General features: G+C 33.5%; 1 protein-coding gene across 1 annotated transcript in view; it reads right to left on the bottom strand.

Annotated features, from left to right (window-relative positions):
- The window catches only part of prkcea (protein kinase C, epsilon a), an 82,041-nt gene that overhangs the window by 18,607 nt on the left and 45,915 nt on the right, over positions 1 to 17,519 (bottom strand). Inside the window, exons 6-11 of the mRNA XM_073828994.1 lie at positions 16,472 to 16,601; positions 16,247 to 16,389; positions 15,936 to 16,035; positions 14,858 to 15,063; positions 14,592 to 14,765; positions 394 to 548 (exon numbers count right to left, since the gene is read on the bottom strand). Of these exons, the coding sequence (XP_073685095.1) occupies positions 394 to 548; positions 14,592 to 14,765; positions 14,858 to 15,063; positions 15,936 to 16,035; positions 16,247 to 16,389; positions 16,472 to 16,601 (908 nt within the window). The remainder of the gene's footprint in view (positions 1 to 393; positions 549 to 14,591; positions 14,766 to 14,857; positions 15,064 to 15,935; positions 16,036 to 16,246; positions 16,390 to 16,471; positions 16,602 to 17,519) is intronic.

Genomic DNA, 17,519 nt, shown 5'->3' with positions numbered 1-17,519 from the left:
TTAGTGTCACAAAATGTAACATGAAATCAAACTTTAGCAATTTTGTCATTATTGTGGACAATACCACCATGAATATAATTACTATTAAGAATGTAAAAACAGTTAACTGTGATTGAATATTGAATTTTAGGGTGAGTATGCATTTATTGTTAAAATAATATTAATATTGATCATTATACTTTTTAAATTTATGCATTCATTTACTATATGCATTAAACAAATATGAAATGACCACTTTTCACAATACAATTAATTTCTGATTGATAAAATTAATTCCTGCCCTGCGCTTATCCAATTGAAAATCTGTCATCCAATTAAAAAAAACACACTCATCATTCATAAAAGTGACATTATGTAAGCATTGACAGCATTTCCTGTTGACTTTTACTGTACCTGTAGATGACGCCGTGCTGATGCAGGAACATAAGCGCCGATGTGACCTCAGCTGCGTAAAAACGGGAACGAGCTTCATCAAACTTTCGTGACCGCTGGATCTGAAACATCAGGTCTCCTCCGTTCACATACTCCATAACAAAGAACAACCGATCCTAGAGAGACAGAGAGAGAATAAAAAAGAAGACAAAAAGACAGAGTTGATTTTCAAAGAACAAACTCCACACCCAGTATTAGCGTGATTTAAAATCATCTATAGTTTCACTGTCAGTCCTCTCGTAGTTTCACATTACATCTGTCCAGATAACAGTTAAGCATTTCACATTTGAACACATTAAAGCTGGCAAATTTGCTTACTTGATTACCTTTCTGACTCACAGTAAAACAGTAAACATTTCTTGTAACATAAGTCTAATAAGGAAATAAGAAAGGAAAGTTTGTGATGTTTGTGTTCCTTTACTGTAAATTAGGAAAAGGGCATATTGATATAAAAACTGTATACACATCTCATCACACTCTGTTGTTCTCTTTATACACCTTGTTTATGATCAGGAAGTGGAGATGTTTTATAGAGGCCTTACAATAAAACAGTCCCCAATTTAGAGAAAAGCACTTCTAGTAAAGGTACACAAAATCCTGCAGAGTTTAACATTTAACTGGCTATAAACTGTACATGTGGACATGCCATAGACTTTTAGATTTAAAAAAATATTATATTAAGACCGGTCCACCTCCATGTTTGACTGTGGTGATATTTTTTTATTTTTTTATACAATAAGTTCCAGATCGGTCATACACATCCTTACACACATAAGGAAGTTTGTGTGCAGCTAAGCAGACAGCAAAGGTCAAAGTATTATAAGGAAACAAATAATTAATACACACACATAAAAGTATCTACCATAAGTCTTTTTTTAAAGGAATAAATCACCAAAATACGGCCCTATGAAACCCATTTTATTTTTTTCCAAATTCAGTTTTATTTATTTCCAAATTTTGTGGATTTTTCTGGATTCTGTTTTTTCCGTTATAATGTTTTAATGGTTAAATAAAAAATGTTAATCAAAAAGCATGTCTAATTAAATGAAATCATGAAACTTTTACAATTTAACAGCAATTTATTAAATGTTTAACAAAAATTACATTGTTAAAGCCCTATGAAATATGTTTTTTCGCCCTCAATTCCAGTTTTATTTTGAGTAAATTCTGTGTTTTCCATCAATTTTCTAGATTCCATTTAAATGGTTTCATTAAATTGTAATAATCACAAGCATGTCTAATTAATAGATTTTATAAAGAGTTCATTTATTATTACTTTCATTCAGTTTTTTTCAGAAATACTCTGCATTTATATTGTGTATTTACTTATTTTTTTTGGCCAAATATTTTTCTGGTAAATATTCCTAGTATGTTTTAATAATAATTTTATTAGTAGTAGCAGTACTATCATTACATTTATATATTTCTGGTACAGTTTCTTCAAGTTAAACTAAACTGTTATTTTGATGGGTTGCTGTGAAGACCTTTAAGTTTCTGTTTGTATATGACGATCATTTTAATATTCACTAGTCTATATCGTGTTTTGATTTAAGCATACTGATCTACTTTTAATTTATTCATAACAAATTGGGCAAATTCTGTTACATTCCGCGTTATAAAATACATTTTTATGACTGGATTCTGTGATTCTGTCTGGGTTTTCCACATTGTGGAAACAATAGGGCCCTACCAATAAATTAAAAATTGCTAAAAAATGTACTCACCTTTAGGCGATCTAAGATTTAGATAAAACTGTTTCTTCATTGGAGAAATTAAGCATTAAAGGAATAGTTATCCCCAAAAAATTAAAATTAGCCCATTATTTACCCATCCTCCAGGTATCCTTGGTGTATATTTCCTTCTTTCATAGAAATCCAATCCGAGTTATAATAAAACTTATCGTGACACCTCCAAGCTTTAGAATGGCATGAGCGGGTGTCTATCAGTCCAAAACAAGTCCAATAAAGTGCATCCATCCATAATAAAAAGTACCTCACATGGCTCAGGGAGTGAATAAAGGTCTCCTGTAGCAAATTGATGCAGTTTTGTAGGGATAATATCCATATTTAAAACGTAATAATCACTTTTATCTATCTTGCACCAACTGGTCGTACATAAAAGCTCTTCCAGGTGGATGATGTAGGACAGGGCTATTCAATTAGATCCATTTGAGGGCCGGATTATCGAACTGGAAATTTGAAGCGGGCCAAGGGGATGGGGGCCGTCCCGATCTTTTTCTAGGGGGCCTATACAATTACATTGAAATGCATATTCACTAAAATGAACAAATATTACCAACACCAACATCTATAAAAGGTTAAGGTGCTGTCTGTCAATCAATAAAAAAATAAAATAAAATAAAATCACACATTTTTTTGTAATTAATCATGAATAATCGCATATTTATATATTTATACTGTCATAATTTCACAATGAACCTCCAAATTAAGGTAGAAATAACAAAGTATTTTTAAATATGTGTTTAATAGCATCTTTTTACCAAGTAGCCTATTATTAATGAAGTATTGATATCAATATTGCTACTGGTGTCTCTATTAAATGAATTTTCTCTCAGTTTTACATATTAATTATGTCCATTCAACATTTTAGTAGAATTGAAAGCCCAACATTTAATAGGCTCTGAAATATATAACAGCTTTTAATTTAGGTGATTTTAAAACAATCTTCACATAAACTATAAATTGTATATGCATAAAATATACAGATTATTATTGCCATATACTGGTTATAATCGTTATTTTATGTTTTTAATTTGACAAAAGTGTTTGTTTACCACAAAGTATATTTTGGCCATCAAGATAACATTCAAATTGGATCATAAGAGCTTTAAAGTGCTTAAAATGGTTGTGCAAAATGCTTGAAAGTCTTTGAAAAGTGCTTGAATTTCTCTCTCAAAAGGTTGTACAAACCCTGAAATCAATACTGTAATAACATTCGACTTTGCTTAAGTTGGTGTGACTTCTGGTTGTCTGACATAGCCTACATCAGCGCTGTTTAACAGAATTCTGAGCAGAATTTGAATGATTCTCACTGATCTTTCAGCAACCTTAATTCATTCTGGGCGAAATCAAACACTTTTCACTGGATCTCGCAGCACTGTGCAGTAACAGTGTCGCGAAATCAACTTTGGTTCCCGAGGCTGTTCTGAGTTTGGACAAGTGTGTTTGTGTTGCGGTCCGAGCTGATAAACGGTCCGCGCTGCGCAGCTCAAAGGTGGCGCGCTTTGGTTTCTCTTTCGCTTCGTTTGCCGTTTTAATGTTTCTAATATGAAACGGAAATAGCAGCGCTTATGAGTTGAATAACGCGGTGGTTGCGCCATTGCGGCCGCTCACAAAATTTAGTCGCACCGGCAGAAAAAATGCGACCATTTGGTCGCAGTCTGGAGCCCTACAAGCGCTTGTCAAATCTGCCATCTATTGATGTTGCGATCTCCGGTAGATTGTTGTTGTTCTTGGCTCTCTTGCTTTTCTTTTTTGGCTGGCCCGCTGCCTAGTGGACAAACTAATTAGTGCAAAAACCATTCAAGCCACCTGCTGCTCCCTCGGGCCGGACGAAGATGATTGGCGGGCCGCATTGGGCCCGCGGGCCGCCAATTGAATAGCCCTGATGTAGGATGTCGACGTTGCAAATGCGCCGATGAGTCTCGCACAAACCAACGTTTGTTTACAGAAGCAAAGGAAGCAAAGTTTCCTTACTTTAACAAAGAAAAACCAGTCTCCTCCTCTTATATTGAAATCCTCTGACAATTTTCTTTACAAAGTTTTGTACTTCTGATTTGTGACCATTGTTTTGTTTTGATTTCTCCACGGCGTGTTCGCGTTCATCACGTCTAAGCACCCGGGAGCCGTGTGAGGCACTTTTTATTATGGATGGATGCACTTTATTAGACTTGTTTTGGACTGATGAAGAGAAACACCTGCTCATGCCATTCTAAAGCTTAAAAGTGCCAGGATATTTTTTTATATTACTCTAATTGGATTCGTCTGAAAGAAGGAAGTCATATACACCTAGGATGCCTGGAGGGTGAGTAAATAATGGGCTATATTTTCATTTTTGTGTGCTAATCTTTTAAATCACTTGTTCACCAATAGATGCTCTGCAGAATGGGTGCCGTCAGAATGAGAGTCCAAATAGCTGGTAAAAACATTACACGCATCTATTAATGTCTTGTGAAAAGCTACATAATTTGTTATTAGAATGTTTGTAACTCTATGGACTCAGGAATTTTGGCCAGAGGTGATGGATTATAATGTCTTTTTAACAATGGATTTTGATTTCACAACTCATTAATTGATGGACTGGAGTCGTGTGGATTACTTTGGACTGTCATTCTGATGGCACCCATTTACTGCAGAGGATCCATTAGTGAACAAGTGATGCAATGCTAAATTTCTTCAAATCTGTTCCAAATGATAAAAAAGCTCATCCAACAAAATCTACATCTTGGATGACCTGGGGGTGAGTATATTTCAGCAAATGTTCATCTGAGGTGAAATATAATCTCATATATGACCATAGAGTCACTAGAGTAGAGTATTCTTTTTTTTATCGTCCACACAGGATATAAGTAATACTTGCCAGTGCAAAAGTCAACAGCATGATGCTAGATTGATGTGAGTGGCTGGCAGGATGTTGGCATGTGGGTTCTGTGGTTGTTGAGGGTTTCTAGGTGGTTTCTTATTGGCTCAAGTTCAATGTGCCCACTTCTAAGCGTCTCTTCCAAGAAATGAATAAGGTTGATCATTCTTTGTTGGTTAAAGGGATTTATTGTCCTTTCATTGTTTTTTAAGTCTTATAAATGCAAAATCATATCTCACATATGTGACCCTGGACCACAAAACCAGTCATAAGGTTAAATTTGACAAAACTGAGTAATAAATAAATAAGCTTTCTATTGATGTATGGTTTGTTAGGATAGGACATTATTTGGCTGAGATACATCTATTTGAAATCAGAAATCTGAGGATGCAAAAAAATCAAAAAGACTGAGAAAATCACCTTTAAAGTTGTCCAAATTAAGTTCTTAACAATGCATATTACAAATCAAAAATAACATTTTGATATGTTTACAGTAGGAATTTTACAACTTAATTTCTTATTGATTTTTGGCATAAAATAAAAATCCAAAATTTTGACCCATGCAATGTATTTTTGGCTATTGCTACAAATATACCCCAGCGACTTAAGACTGGTTTTGTGGTCCAGGGTCACATATATTAGCATGCCTAACGAATAACGATTCATGTCTACAGCACAAACAGCTTATTAGAATTTGAACAAACCCCTGAATACTTTGACATGAAAGGACCTCTTTATTTTGTGCCAACATTAGGGTACTTAGAGAAATAATCACAAGAATAGTATACTAAATCAATCAGGATATAAGTATATTAAATAAATCTTAATTGTGAAGAGGTGGTTGGTAATTAATGCAGCATACATAATAAAGTGCTGCCAAAAATATAACACTGACACACTCCACATTCCCTGACTGACACAAATTGTTTTAAGCTGTGACTTCTTATGAACAATGTTCTTTTATGCGAGGTACAAAAGCCCACTTCTGTGTGTTTGTTCTTCATTCAGAGAGGAGGAATTTAAACAGGATGCTTAAATAATTTGTGTAAATGTGCCAAGAAATCTGAAGGAGGCCCACCCAATCCAATATGAACAAACATTTCCTGCCCCTAATTAGAAATGAACAAATAGTTTCTTCCGTTCGGGTTGGACCACAAGACAGCAGCTCTGATTGGAAGATAGCGGACACAGCACAGCCCCATTTGAGTTAGTCAAAACTGCCTTTGATTTTGCTTAAAAGACCAATTTTTGATATCTTTTTGTCATTAATTCATACAAGTACAGTGTATCATTACATCTGAAATTATAGTGTGTGTGTGTGTGTGTGTGTGTGTGTACCTGGTATTTATCACGTTATGGGGACCAAATGTCCCCACAAACATAGTAATACCAGAAAATTTTGACCTTGTGGGGACATTTCTTAGGTCCCCATGAGGAAACAGGCTTATAAATCATGCACAATGAGTTGTTTTTGTTTTGAGGAAGGAAAAGTTTGCACAATCTCCTGTGAGGGCTAGGTTTAGGTGTAGGGTCGTTGTAGGGCCATAGAAAATATGGTTTGTACAGTATGAAAACCATTACGCCTATGGAATGTCCCCATAAAACATGTAAACCCAACGTGTGTGTGTGTGTGTGTGTGTGTGTGTGTGTGTGTGTGTGTGTGTGTGTGTGTGTGTGTGTGTGTGTGTGTGTGTGTGTGTGTGTTTGTGTGTGTGTGTGTACCTGGTATTCATCACGTTGTGGGGACCAAATGTCCCCACAAGGATAGGAATACCAGTAGATTTTGACCTTGTGGGGACATTTCTTAGGTCCCCATGAGGAAACAGGCTTATAAATCATGCACAATGAGTTTTTTTGAGGAAGTAAAAGTGTGCACAATCTCCTGTGAGGGCTAGGTTTAGGTGTAGGATAGGTGTAGGGCGATAGAAAGTACGGTTTGTACAGTATAAAAACCATTACGCCTATGGAATGTCCCCATAAAACATGTAAACCCAACATGTGTGTGTGTGTGTGTGTGTGTGTGTGTGTGTGTGTGTGTGTGTGTGTGTTTCATGCAGTCCAGTTTTCTGTCATGCTGTCACAGACGGGTGGTGTAAGGAAACGTCTGTTTAGTCTCATCCATGCTTATATAACATGTTATGAAAGACATTTTCAATGGCTTCTTTTCTAAAGACTGCAGGTGCAGGACGCTTCTGACAAACTGGTGCTGAAAACATAAAACAGACATACAGCACACAAGCATGATAAGACCTGTAATCTGCATTAGCGAAAGCCTATAGATGTAGACATACACAATTTAACAACTTCACTAAATCCGTGTGGGATTAAGGTGGTATTGTACATTCTGTATACTACTACTTACTGTGGCAATAGTGTTTAGTTAAATAAGTACATAAGTACTGCTAAATGCTATCATTATTACACTACCATTTTATTCTGCAAGGATGCATTCAAGTGATCAAAAGTGACAGTTAAGACCTAATGTACCAATATTTTACAAAAAATCCTTAAAAATACTGAACCTTGCAGAATCTGCAAACGATTTTACAAAATAAGAGGGATCTTACAAAACGCATGTTATTATTTATTTAGTACTGACCTGAATAAGATATTTCACATATAAGATGTTTACAGTACAAAAGAGAAAATAATAGTTGAATTTATAAAAATGATTCCGCTCAAAAGTTTACATACACTTGATTCTTAATACTGTGTTGTTACCTGAATGATCCACAGCTTTTTAGTAATAGTTGTTCATGAGTCCCTTGTTTGTCCTGAACAGTTAAACTACCTGCTGTTCTTCAGAACAATATTTTTCAGCATTTTTTTGTATGTGAACCCTTTCCAACAATGACTGTATGATCTTGAGATCCATCTTTCCCACTGAGGACAACTGAGGGACTCATACGCAACTATTACAGAAGGTTCAAACACTCACTGATGCTTCAGAAGGAAAAGCCATGCATTAAGAGCCAGGTGTGTAATGTTTTGACCAGAATGTGTACATTTTGCTTATTTTGCCTAAATATCATATTATTTTTTTAGTACTGCCCTTCAGAAGCTACAGAAAATACTCACATGTTTCCCAGAAGACAAAATAATTTAAATTTACCCTGATCTTCAAATTCAAAAAGTTATTTAACTTATTGCATTGTGTTTCCTTCTGAAGCATCAGTGAGCGTTTGAACCCTCTGTAATAGTTGCATATGAGTCCCTTAGTTGTACTCAGTGTTAAAAGATGGATCTCAAAATCATACAGTCATTGTTGGAAAGGGTTCAAATACACAAAAATGCTAAAAAAACCAAAGAATTTGTGGGACCCGAAAGGGTTTTTCTGAAGAACAGCAGGCAGTTTAACTGTTCAGGACAAACAAGGGACTCGTAAACAACTACCACTAAACAAAAAACCCAGCTGTGGATCATTCAGGTAACAACTCAGTATTAAGAATCAAGTGTATGTAAACTTTTGAACAGGGTCATCTTATTCAGTCAGTACCACATAAAAAACATGCTTTTAATTTTAATCAGAGAATTACCTTACTAAAACTGGCAAGACTAACAGAATATGCTATATTCTACTCTAAAGTAATTAAAAAAAAATCAAAACAAGGGAGTGTCCTGCAGCTTTATATGTCTATAATATATATATATATATTATATTATATATATATAATATTCAGAGCCAGCAGTCTAACAGACTAATGTAAAAACAAGTGAGAATGGAGAGCAATACAGACAAAAAGATGGATGATGAAAGGAGGATAGATGTTGTTGTGCTCAGAAGAAATTTGAGCTTAGGTTTGGCTGCACTACAACATTTTTCAGAGTTTTGAGAGCAAATTCAACTCATCAATCTACTCTGGAAAAGAAAATGAGAGAAAGAGAACGAGAGACAATCAAGACATAGAGAGAGGGGGGTGTAAGAAAGAAAATGAGGCTCAAATCAACTTTTCCTTCCTTTGGAGAGAGGACAAGTGAGTGCTCCACATAAACTGCAGAAAGGGTACAAAAAACGTCAAATATAAGAAATTTGACCAAAAGAGAGTGATTTGAAAGTGCTTGTCTTCTCATTTCACTCTAAAAAAGATAACTTAGATTTTAAAGAAAGAAAGAATGAGTGTAAAAGATGTCAAAGGAATTGTCCCTTTGCATCCTCCTTCATTACTGTTGCTATGTTCAACAAGCCATGGCGCTCTCACGCCACACTTTAAGTTCTCACACGGTGAAAAATACATTGCGGAGCAAAGAGGAAACTGACAAAGTGCTGACAGACAGACAAGAGCAGGATACTGTAGGTATGAAAAGTCTCAGCTTTCAAATTTTGTAATTTTTTAGGAAATTCAAACAATATATCATGTTTTGTGGCTCTTGAATGTGTTGTGATAGATATAGTTATACTACTAGTTATGGCACAAAACAAACATAAATGAGCATCAAAGGTATCTTGTTTTAACCGTAGAAAAAATACACACAATACACACAATTTTTTCAAGTTCAAGTCTGCCGATGTTAATCTACTCTCCTGTCTGGTTTGTTTGTCGGACAAATATGGCAGATTCAGCGTTATGATTGGTCAGATCGCCTGTCAAATGTGAAGGATCAGTTGAATGTGACACAATCTAGATCTTGGGTCTTCATTAATCTCAGTAACTATTTGCAACTGGATTGAAAAGTATCTGCAGTTTTAAAAACCTAGACACACAGAGCAAGGCTACCTAAAGTACTAAATCTTCAGGGCACAGGTTCACTGAACTCACTTGAGTCTAGATTGATTCATTGTAGCGAAGCACATAAGGGCTTCTGGGTTGCTACAGTGCTAGAAACAGTGGGCAGTGAGCTGTGAAAATGACCTCATCTGTGGCTGTCCTCAGCTGGGAGTGAAGAACACACTCATGTCACACTAGCACACTGGCCAGAACCCTGACAAACCACAATTCATGACAGAGTCATTTTCTCTGTCTACTCAAATAACTCTTCTTGCTCGTCTGTAGTTGTACAATCGCTCTGAGTGTTGGGAAGTTATGCAAATGATTTATCAGAATGAACCAGCAATATTAGAATACTCACACACGTTTGGAGCTGCTTTACTGCAGGATCTGAACTGTCTACATAGTTGAGTTTCCATTATTGATTGTGCTATCCCTGTATATCTGTCTAAAGCGAATTTGACACTGTAGTATTACATAAAGTGCTACTGTATGTATAATGGTGCCCTGACTTAACTTGACTTCACTCACATGCTGTTAGTTTTCAGCTATATCATGTCATATACCAGTCCTCCTATTATATATTAAATATTTAGATTTATTTACAGGAGAGTAAATTATGGCAATTTTCGGGTGAACATTTTAATAATATAATATTATGTAATTAATATAATTAATATAACATAATATTATAATATAATATAATATATATTATAATATAATATAACTATAATATAGTTAATATAAACATTAGTTTTTAATATAATATATTAATAAAATACAATAATAGTGATTACTCAGTTTTTTAATAAGCAGAAGGCTAGAATGAATCATTTTATTTTTGTTTTATTATTGAAATATAAGTTTTTAATAAGTCATAATTTTTGTCAGTAATCAGTACATTAAAATTAGATTTATTAGATATAATATTATTTATAGTATAATTAAAGATATATTAGATATTAAATATTTAATATAATATAATATAATATAATATAATATAGAGTAATATAATATAATCATTCATATTTTTTTAATAACCAGTAGGTATGAATTCTTTATTTTATTTTATTTTTTAATTAAAATTTAAATAAAGTTTATATTATGGTATATGGTAATATAATGTAATACAATATAATACAACATAATATAATATTTATATATTTTTCAAATACACAGTAGGTATGAATTGTTCATTTTATTTTTTGTAAGAATTTAAATAAAGTTTATAATATGGTATAATATGTCATATAATATAATATAATATAATATAATATAATATAATATAATATAATATAATATAATATAATATAATATAATCATTCATATTTTAAATAACCAGTAGGTATGAAGTTTTTGTTTTAATTTTAATTTTTTAATTAGAATTAAAATAAAGTTTATAATATGGTATAATATGATAATATGTCAAAATATAATATAATATAATCATTCATATATTTTTTAATAACCAGCAGGTAGTAAAGTTAATAATATAATATAATATAATATAATATAATATAATATAATATAATATAATATAATATAATATAATATAATATAATATAATATAATAAATAACGTCATCATTCAGATGTTTTAAATAACCAGTATGTTTGAATTGTATTATTTTTTATTTTAATTTCAATTTTATTAAATTTTTTTAATACGGTATGATATAATAATGTCATTATTTAATTCATTAATTACCAACAGACTAGAATTCTTTATTTTAATTTCATAAATTTTTTGAAAATTAAGTAACATTTTAATAATATAATATAATATAATATAATATAATATAATATAATATAATATAATATAATATAATCATTTTTTTAATAACCAATACATTTTAATTCTATCTTTTATTAGAGTTTATATTTGTATTAAAATAATATAATATCAAATATAACACTTTCATAACACAGAGCTTTGATTTTTGGAGTACTTTAACTCCTGTTGTTTATCTATAGTTTTAAAGTCCCAGTAAATTGCTCTAGCATGAACTAACCCTCCGCCCCTCCTTCTTACTGTCCCTCTCTTTTTCCCAGGCAATCATTCAGACTTTACATGTTCCATAATCCTCCTCACGGTCCTTCTACACGGCCCCTTCTTTTGGCCATTTTCTATCTGCAGGAGCATGTCTGTCCGCGGTCCCAACAGGCCTCATCAGAAACAGTTGTGTAATGTTATTTACATTTCTGCAGCGTAATTACACTTGATAAGAATATGGCTGCGATCCCAAAGCTGATTAAAACCAGAGGCAGCAGTTCAAAAAGAGTACACAAGTCCTCTCTTCCCTCAAATCACGTCTGCCCCTTTCCCGCACTACTACTGCCTCCAACCCTCCTCTTGTATTGTTGCCCTCCGTCAGTGTGCGTCCAGTGTTCTCACATGTGGCGAACGAGAATGAGAGGGGACATAGAGAGGGGGTGGCAGTCTAAGAGTGAAAAAGAGAAATGAGGACACTAGATATCACTGTGAGTGTAACTGGGGCATGGGAGGGGAAGCTCAACAAGAGACGGAAAGAAGTGAAAGTGCAAAATAGAGAAGGACGGGGAAAAGAGACAGAAGATGAGAGTGATAAAAGCGTGGGTGAAAAGGATGTCAGAGTCTTTAATGAGCACAATTCATTGACGGAACCAGTACCACTTCATCTCGCCTTCCCTATCTGTAAATACAGTAGTGTGCAGAAGTTTGGTGATTGAACGAAGTTAACTTACTGGACACCATTTAGCTTTTTTAATTCACACGCTGCTGTCAATGAAAACAGCCATTTTTAGTGTTCTAAACCACTTTAAACTGCTAAAGGTTTCATAACCTCATCTGACCCATCTCTCTCTATTTATACAGTTTCAAACAACTCAACAGACTATCACCTAAAACCACATTGTGATACATGATATAAACACATATCAGCCATCGGAAAGGGGCCACACTGCCACCTCCTGGACAACTAATTTTATTAGCAGTGAAATCCTGATAAAGTCATTATGTGTGGCTCTGCCATCTGCTGGATTGCAAGAAGACCGAGATTTAGACTTTAACTAATTTGATTTTACTACAAATCAAACCTTATTGTAATGCATTAGGTGCCATGAACATCAAATGTGAAAACTTCATTAGCATATTTGTAATTTCTGGTGATTATAATAGACTTCTTTCAAAGACATCTAAAAATATAGTTTTTGTTGTACTTTTGGTCAAACATATGTAGCCTTGGTGAGTATAAAAGATTTATTTCAAAAACATTGAAAAGTTGTATTGTTTTTATTGTATTTTTGGTCAAACAAAAGCAGTCTTGGTGTGTATAAGAGTTTTTTTTTTTCAAAAACATTTAAAAATAATTTCGTTTTTATTGTATTTTTGGTCAAATAAATACAGCCTTGGTGAGTATAAAAGATTTCGTTCAAAAACATCACAAAATAGTATTGTTTTTATTGCATTTTTGGTCAAATAAATGCAGCCTTGGTGAGTATAAAAGATTTATTTCAAAAACATTGAAAAGTTTTATTGTTTTTATTGTATTTTTGGTCAAACAAATGCAGACTTGGTGCGTCTACAAAAAATTTTTTCAAAAACATCACAAAATACTATTGTTTTTATTGCATTTTTGGTCAAATAAATGCAGCCTTGGTGAGGATAAGACATTTCTTTCAATTTTTTTTTTTTTTTAATTTTCTTGTTCTCATTGTATTTTTGTTCATTTCTTTCAAAAACATTTAAAAATATTATTGTTTTTATTGTATTTCTGGTCAAGTAAATGCATCCTTGATGAGTATAAGAGATTTCTTTCAAAAACATTTAAAAATAATTTCGTTTTTATTGTATTTTTGGTCAAATAAAATAATACAGCCTTGGTGAGTATAAAATATTCCTTTCAAAAACATCACAAAATACTATTGTTTTTATTGCATTTTTGGTCAAACAAATGCAGACTTGGTGCGTATACAATTTTTTTTTCAAAAACATTTAAAAATAATTTCGTTTTTATTGTATTTTTTGGTCAAATAAATACAGCATCGGTGAGAATAAAAGATTTCGTTCAAAAACATCACAAAATACTATTGTTTTTTATTGCATTTTTGGTCAAATAAATGCAGCCTTGGTGAGGATAAGACATTTCTTTCAATTTTTTTTTTTTTTTTTTAATTTTCTTGTTCTCATTGTATTTTTGTTCATTTCTTTCAAAAACATTTACAAATATTATTGTTTTTATTGTATTTCTGGTAAAGCAAATGCATCCTTGATGAGCATAAGAGATTTTTTTTCAAAAATATTTAAAAATATTATTGTTTTTATTGTATTTTTGGTCAAATAAATGCAAAATAAGATTCAAAAACATTTACAAATATTATACATCCCAAACTTTCGAATGGTAGTGTATGTAGAAGTTTAACTCTATTTTATTAGACAGTAGCCTTGTCTAATAAATGTGTTTATTGTCAGTCCATGATACCCAATACATTAAATAACTTTTATTCTAGACTTACTGCTATTTTGAAAGGAATAGTTTACCCAAAATGTAAATTTTGGCCTAGTTTACTCAGTCTGTTCCTCACATACAGCTATTTTACAGCTTCAGAAGACTTGTAATAAGGTATACAAGTCGTATAAACTATGAATCATTGCATAGAGCTGCAGTGAATCACTGCATGACGTTCTATTTTGAAGCAGTCATCCACTTTTAAGGTATGGACAACAGAAGTGTGGACAATCTGTCGAAATACTTGAATCCTATCACATAGTTAAAAGAAAGTAATAGTGGGTTTGAAAGGACATGAAGGTGATATGAAAAGAGTGACAGACCTAAAGTGTTTCATCTTAATTAGAAGAAAGAAAAGACTGTTTTACCTTTGTCTGGAAGCAGCAGAATAGCTGGGTTAGATAGGGATGTTTTCTAGCCAGGGCTAGAATGCGTTTCTCTGTCAAAGTGCAGTCCACATCATCATCTTGAAGAATGACGTCTTTCTTCAAAACCTTCACAGCGTAAACTTCATCTGAGCCTTTCAGCTCCGCCAGCATCACCTACAGGATGAACAAAAGGTATGGTGAAGATATTGATTCTTTTGTTTTCTTATACTAAAACTGAAAAGTACTGATTTGTGAAAAACACTCACCTTCCCAAAGCTGCCTTTACCCAGTACTTTGATGAACAAGAAGTCTGACAGACTCATCCTCTTTGTCTGGACAGTCTTCACATCTCCGTTCTCTCGGCCCTCAGTCGCTGTGCTCTGAACGCCGCTGCTTGTGGAAGAGGAGGAAGACTTGTGCTCCTGACCAAATGAAAGGGCCTTGCGGATACTCTCCAGCTCTGCTAACTCCGCTACAAATGGACAAACAGAAACATTAGACTTCAATAAACAACTCTTTCAAAAATGATAGTTACTCTAAACCTGTATCCTTTTATATAACACAAAAAGATCCAGGATAAAATTATAAACATGCGGTTTCTCACACAGAATGAAGCACTTTTAAGACTTTCATTCTGCTTTTAAATCATTTTGGAGCTTGGAAGCTCTAGCCTTAAAGGGATAGTTCACTCAAAAATGAAAATTCTGTCATTAATTACTCATTCTTATATTGTTTCAAATCCATCATCCATATATTTTTGATGAAATCAGAGAGCTTTCTGCCCCTGCATAGACAGCAACGTAACTACTATGTTCAAGGCTCAGAAAGGTAGTAAAGACATTAAAAAAATAGTCATTGTGACATCAGTGGTTCAACCGTAGTTTTATGAAGCTACAAGAATACTTTTTGTGTGCAAAGGAAACAAAAAAAAATGACTTTATGTAACAATTTCTTTGTTTCTCTTGTCAGTTGAAGACTGACACGGAAGAGAAGAAATCATTGAATAAAGTTGTTATTTTGTTTTTTTGCACACAAAAAGTATTCTTGTAGCTTCATAAAATTAAGGTTGAACCACTGATGTCACATGGATGATTTTAACAATGTCCTTACTGCCTTTCTGGGCCTTGAACATGTCAGTTGTGCGATGTCGATCAGAAATATCTTAATTTGTGTTCTGAACATGAACAAAGGTCTACGGGTTTGGAACAACATGAGTAATTTATGACAGAATTAACATTTTTGGATGAACTAACCCTTTAATTCAAGTGTGTTCCATGTAAAAGTGCAAATTAGTTATGAAAATGCAGAAGTGAAAGACTAAGACTGCAGAGTGTAATTCTGTACCCTGGTCGCAAGGTGAAGTTGGAGCTGATTTGCATCGGTCAGATTCCTCTGATGAGGGGGCTTCTGTTGTGGGCTGCTGAGGGTCCTGCCCTGGAGTCAGCTGAAGAGAGAACATTTTTAATATCAACACTAATGTTATTAATATTTTAATGTCTTTCTCACCTAATCCTTTTTATCATCATCACTGGCCTCATTTTACTGCATCATTATTTAAAGTGATCATACTTTAATTTTTTGCCAGTGTATAATGTGCCCCCAAACCAGTCTCTTTTCAGGCCTCCCCACATTCCTTGGATATTTAGACCACTCACCTTTTTCCTTCGTTGGGTGCTGTTGGAGATCTTATCTGGCGTCACTCCAAGATCAGAGAGCACTTTAGCAATTTTTCTGGCGTCGACACCACAGCTAGGAGCTACATTACTTTCACAGCGCCGATGGACATTCATTTTACAGGCTGAAAACACGTGGGAAGACAGAAATGAATACACTGCAATAATAACAGGTTCTTGACCAAAATTATTCATCTTAATGCTCACCTTTGCACTGCAGGCCTTGCCGCATCAGTCCCCAAAGTAAGGAGCCGCAGTGGTCGCAGAAGGTGGGGACTTTGTAATTATGAATGCTGAACATGTGTGGAATGTTTACACTGAAGCGCTGGGAGCCAACCTGGAAACACAAAACATCATTCAGCTACAGTACTCACAATTCCACTGATCACTCTGAAGAGGAAACTCTGCGGGGGTGTTGTTGTAAAACTACTGCAACTATTAAAAATCATGAATTATTATTAGTTAATTGAATAATTGGTTTATTAGTTCACTTAAAAATGTTAGATGGGAAAAGCTAAATAAAGGAAACGCAAATGTTGCCTTGGCAAATAAAATAAAATAAGAACTGCAATAAAATAAGTTTAAGCTAAAGTATTATAATTACTAAAACTAAAACTGGAATTTAAAAAAGCTGAATAGAAATACAAAAAATTAATAAAAATGACAGAACATAAAATAATTAAAACTTTAGTTAATATTAAAATGAGAAGGTTTTGGTATGTAACGATACACTCAACTGACACTGTGATTCACAATACTGTTTACACGATAGAATTTTCTCACTTTTTTTTGAACAAAAATACTTTATCTCAGACAAAATACTGTTCTGAGAACATTACAGTCTTTTTTCTCCTCAGAACTGGACTTTATAACTTGCAGATGCAAATTTATATCTCAGAATTCTCAAAAAAGTTAGAATTGCAAGAAAAAATCTGAATTGTGAGATACAAACTTGCATTTGTGAGAAAAAAAGTCAGAATTGCAAGATTCAAACTCACATTTGCAAAAAAAGAGTCAGAATTGCGGGTTTATATCACAATTCTCAGAAAAAAAGTCAGAATTGTAAGAAAAAAGTCAGAATTGCAAGATACAAGCTTGCATTGGCGAGAAAAAAAGTCAGAATTGTGAGTTTATATCTGACTTATCAAGTCTGACTTTATAACTTGCAACTGTGAGTTTATATCACGCAATTCTGGGAAAAAAGTCAGAATTGACAGAAAAAAAGTCAGAATTGTGAGAAAAAAGTCAGAATTGC

This window comes from Garra rufa, chromosome 22 (assembly GCF_049309525.1).
Source record: "Garra rufa chromosome 22, GarRuf1.0, whole genome shotgun sequence".
In the NCBI taxonomy this organism is placed as follows: Eukaryota; Metazoa; Chordata; class Actinopteri; order Cypriniformes; family Cyprinidae; genus Garra; species Garra rufa.
This window is presented reverse-complemented; position numbering and strand designations above follow the sequence as displayed.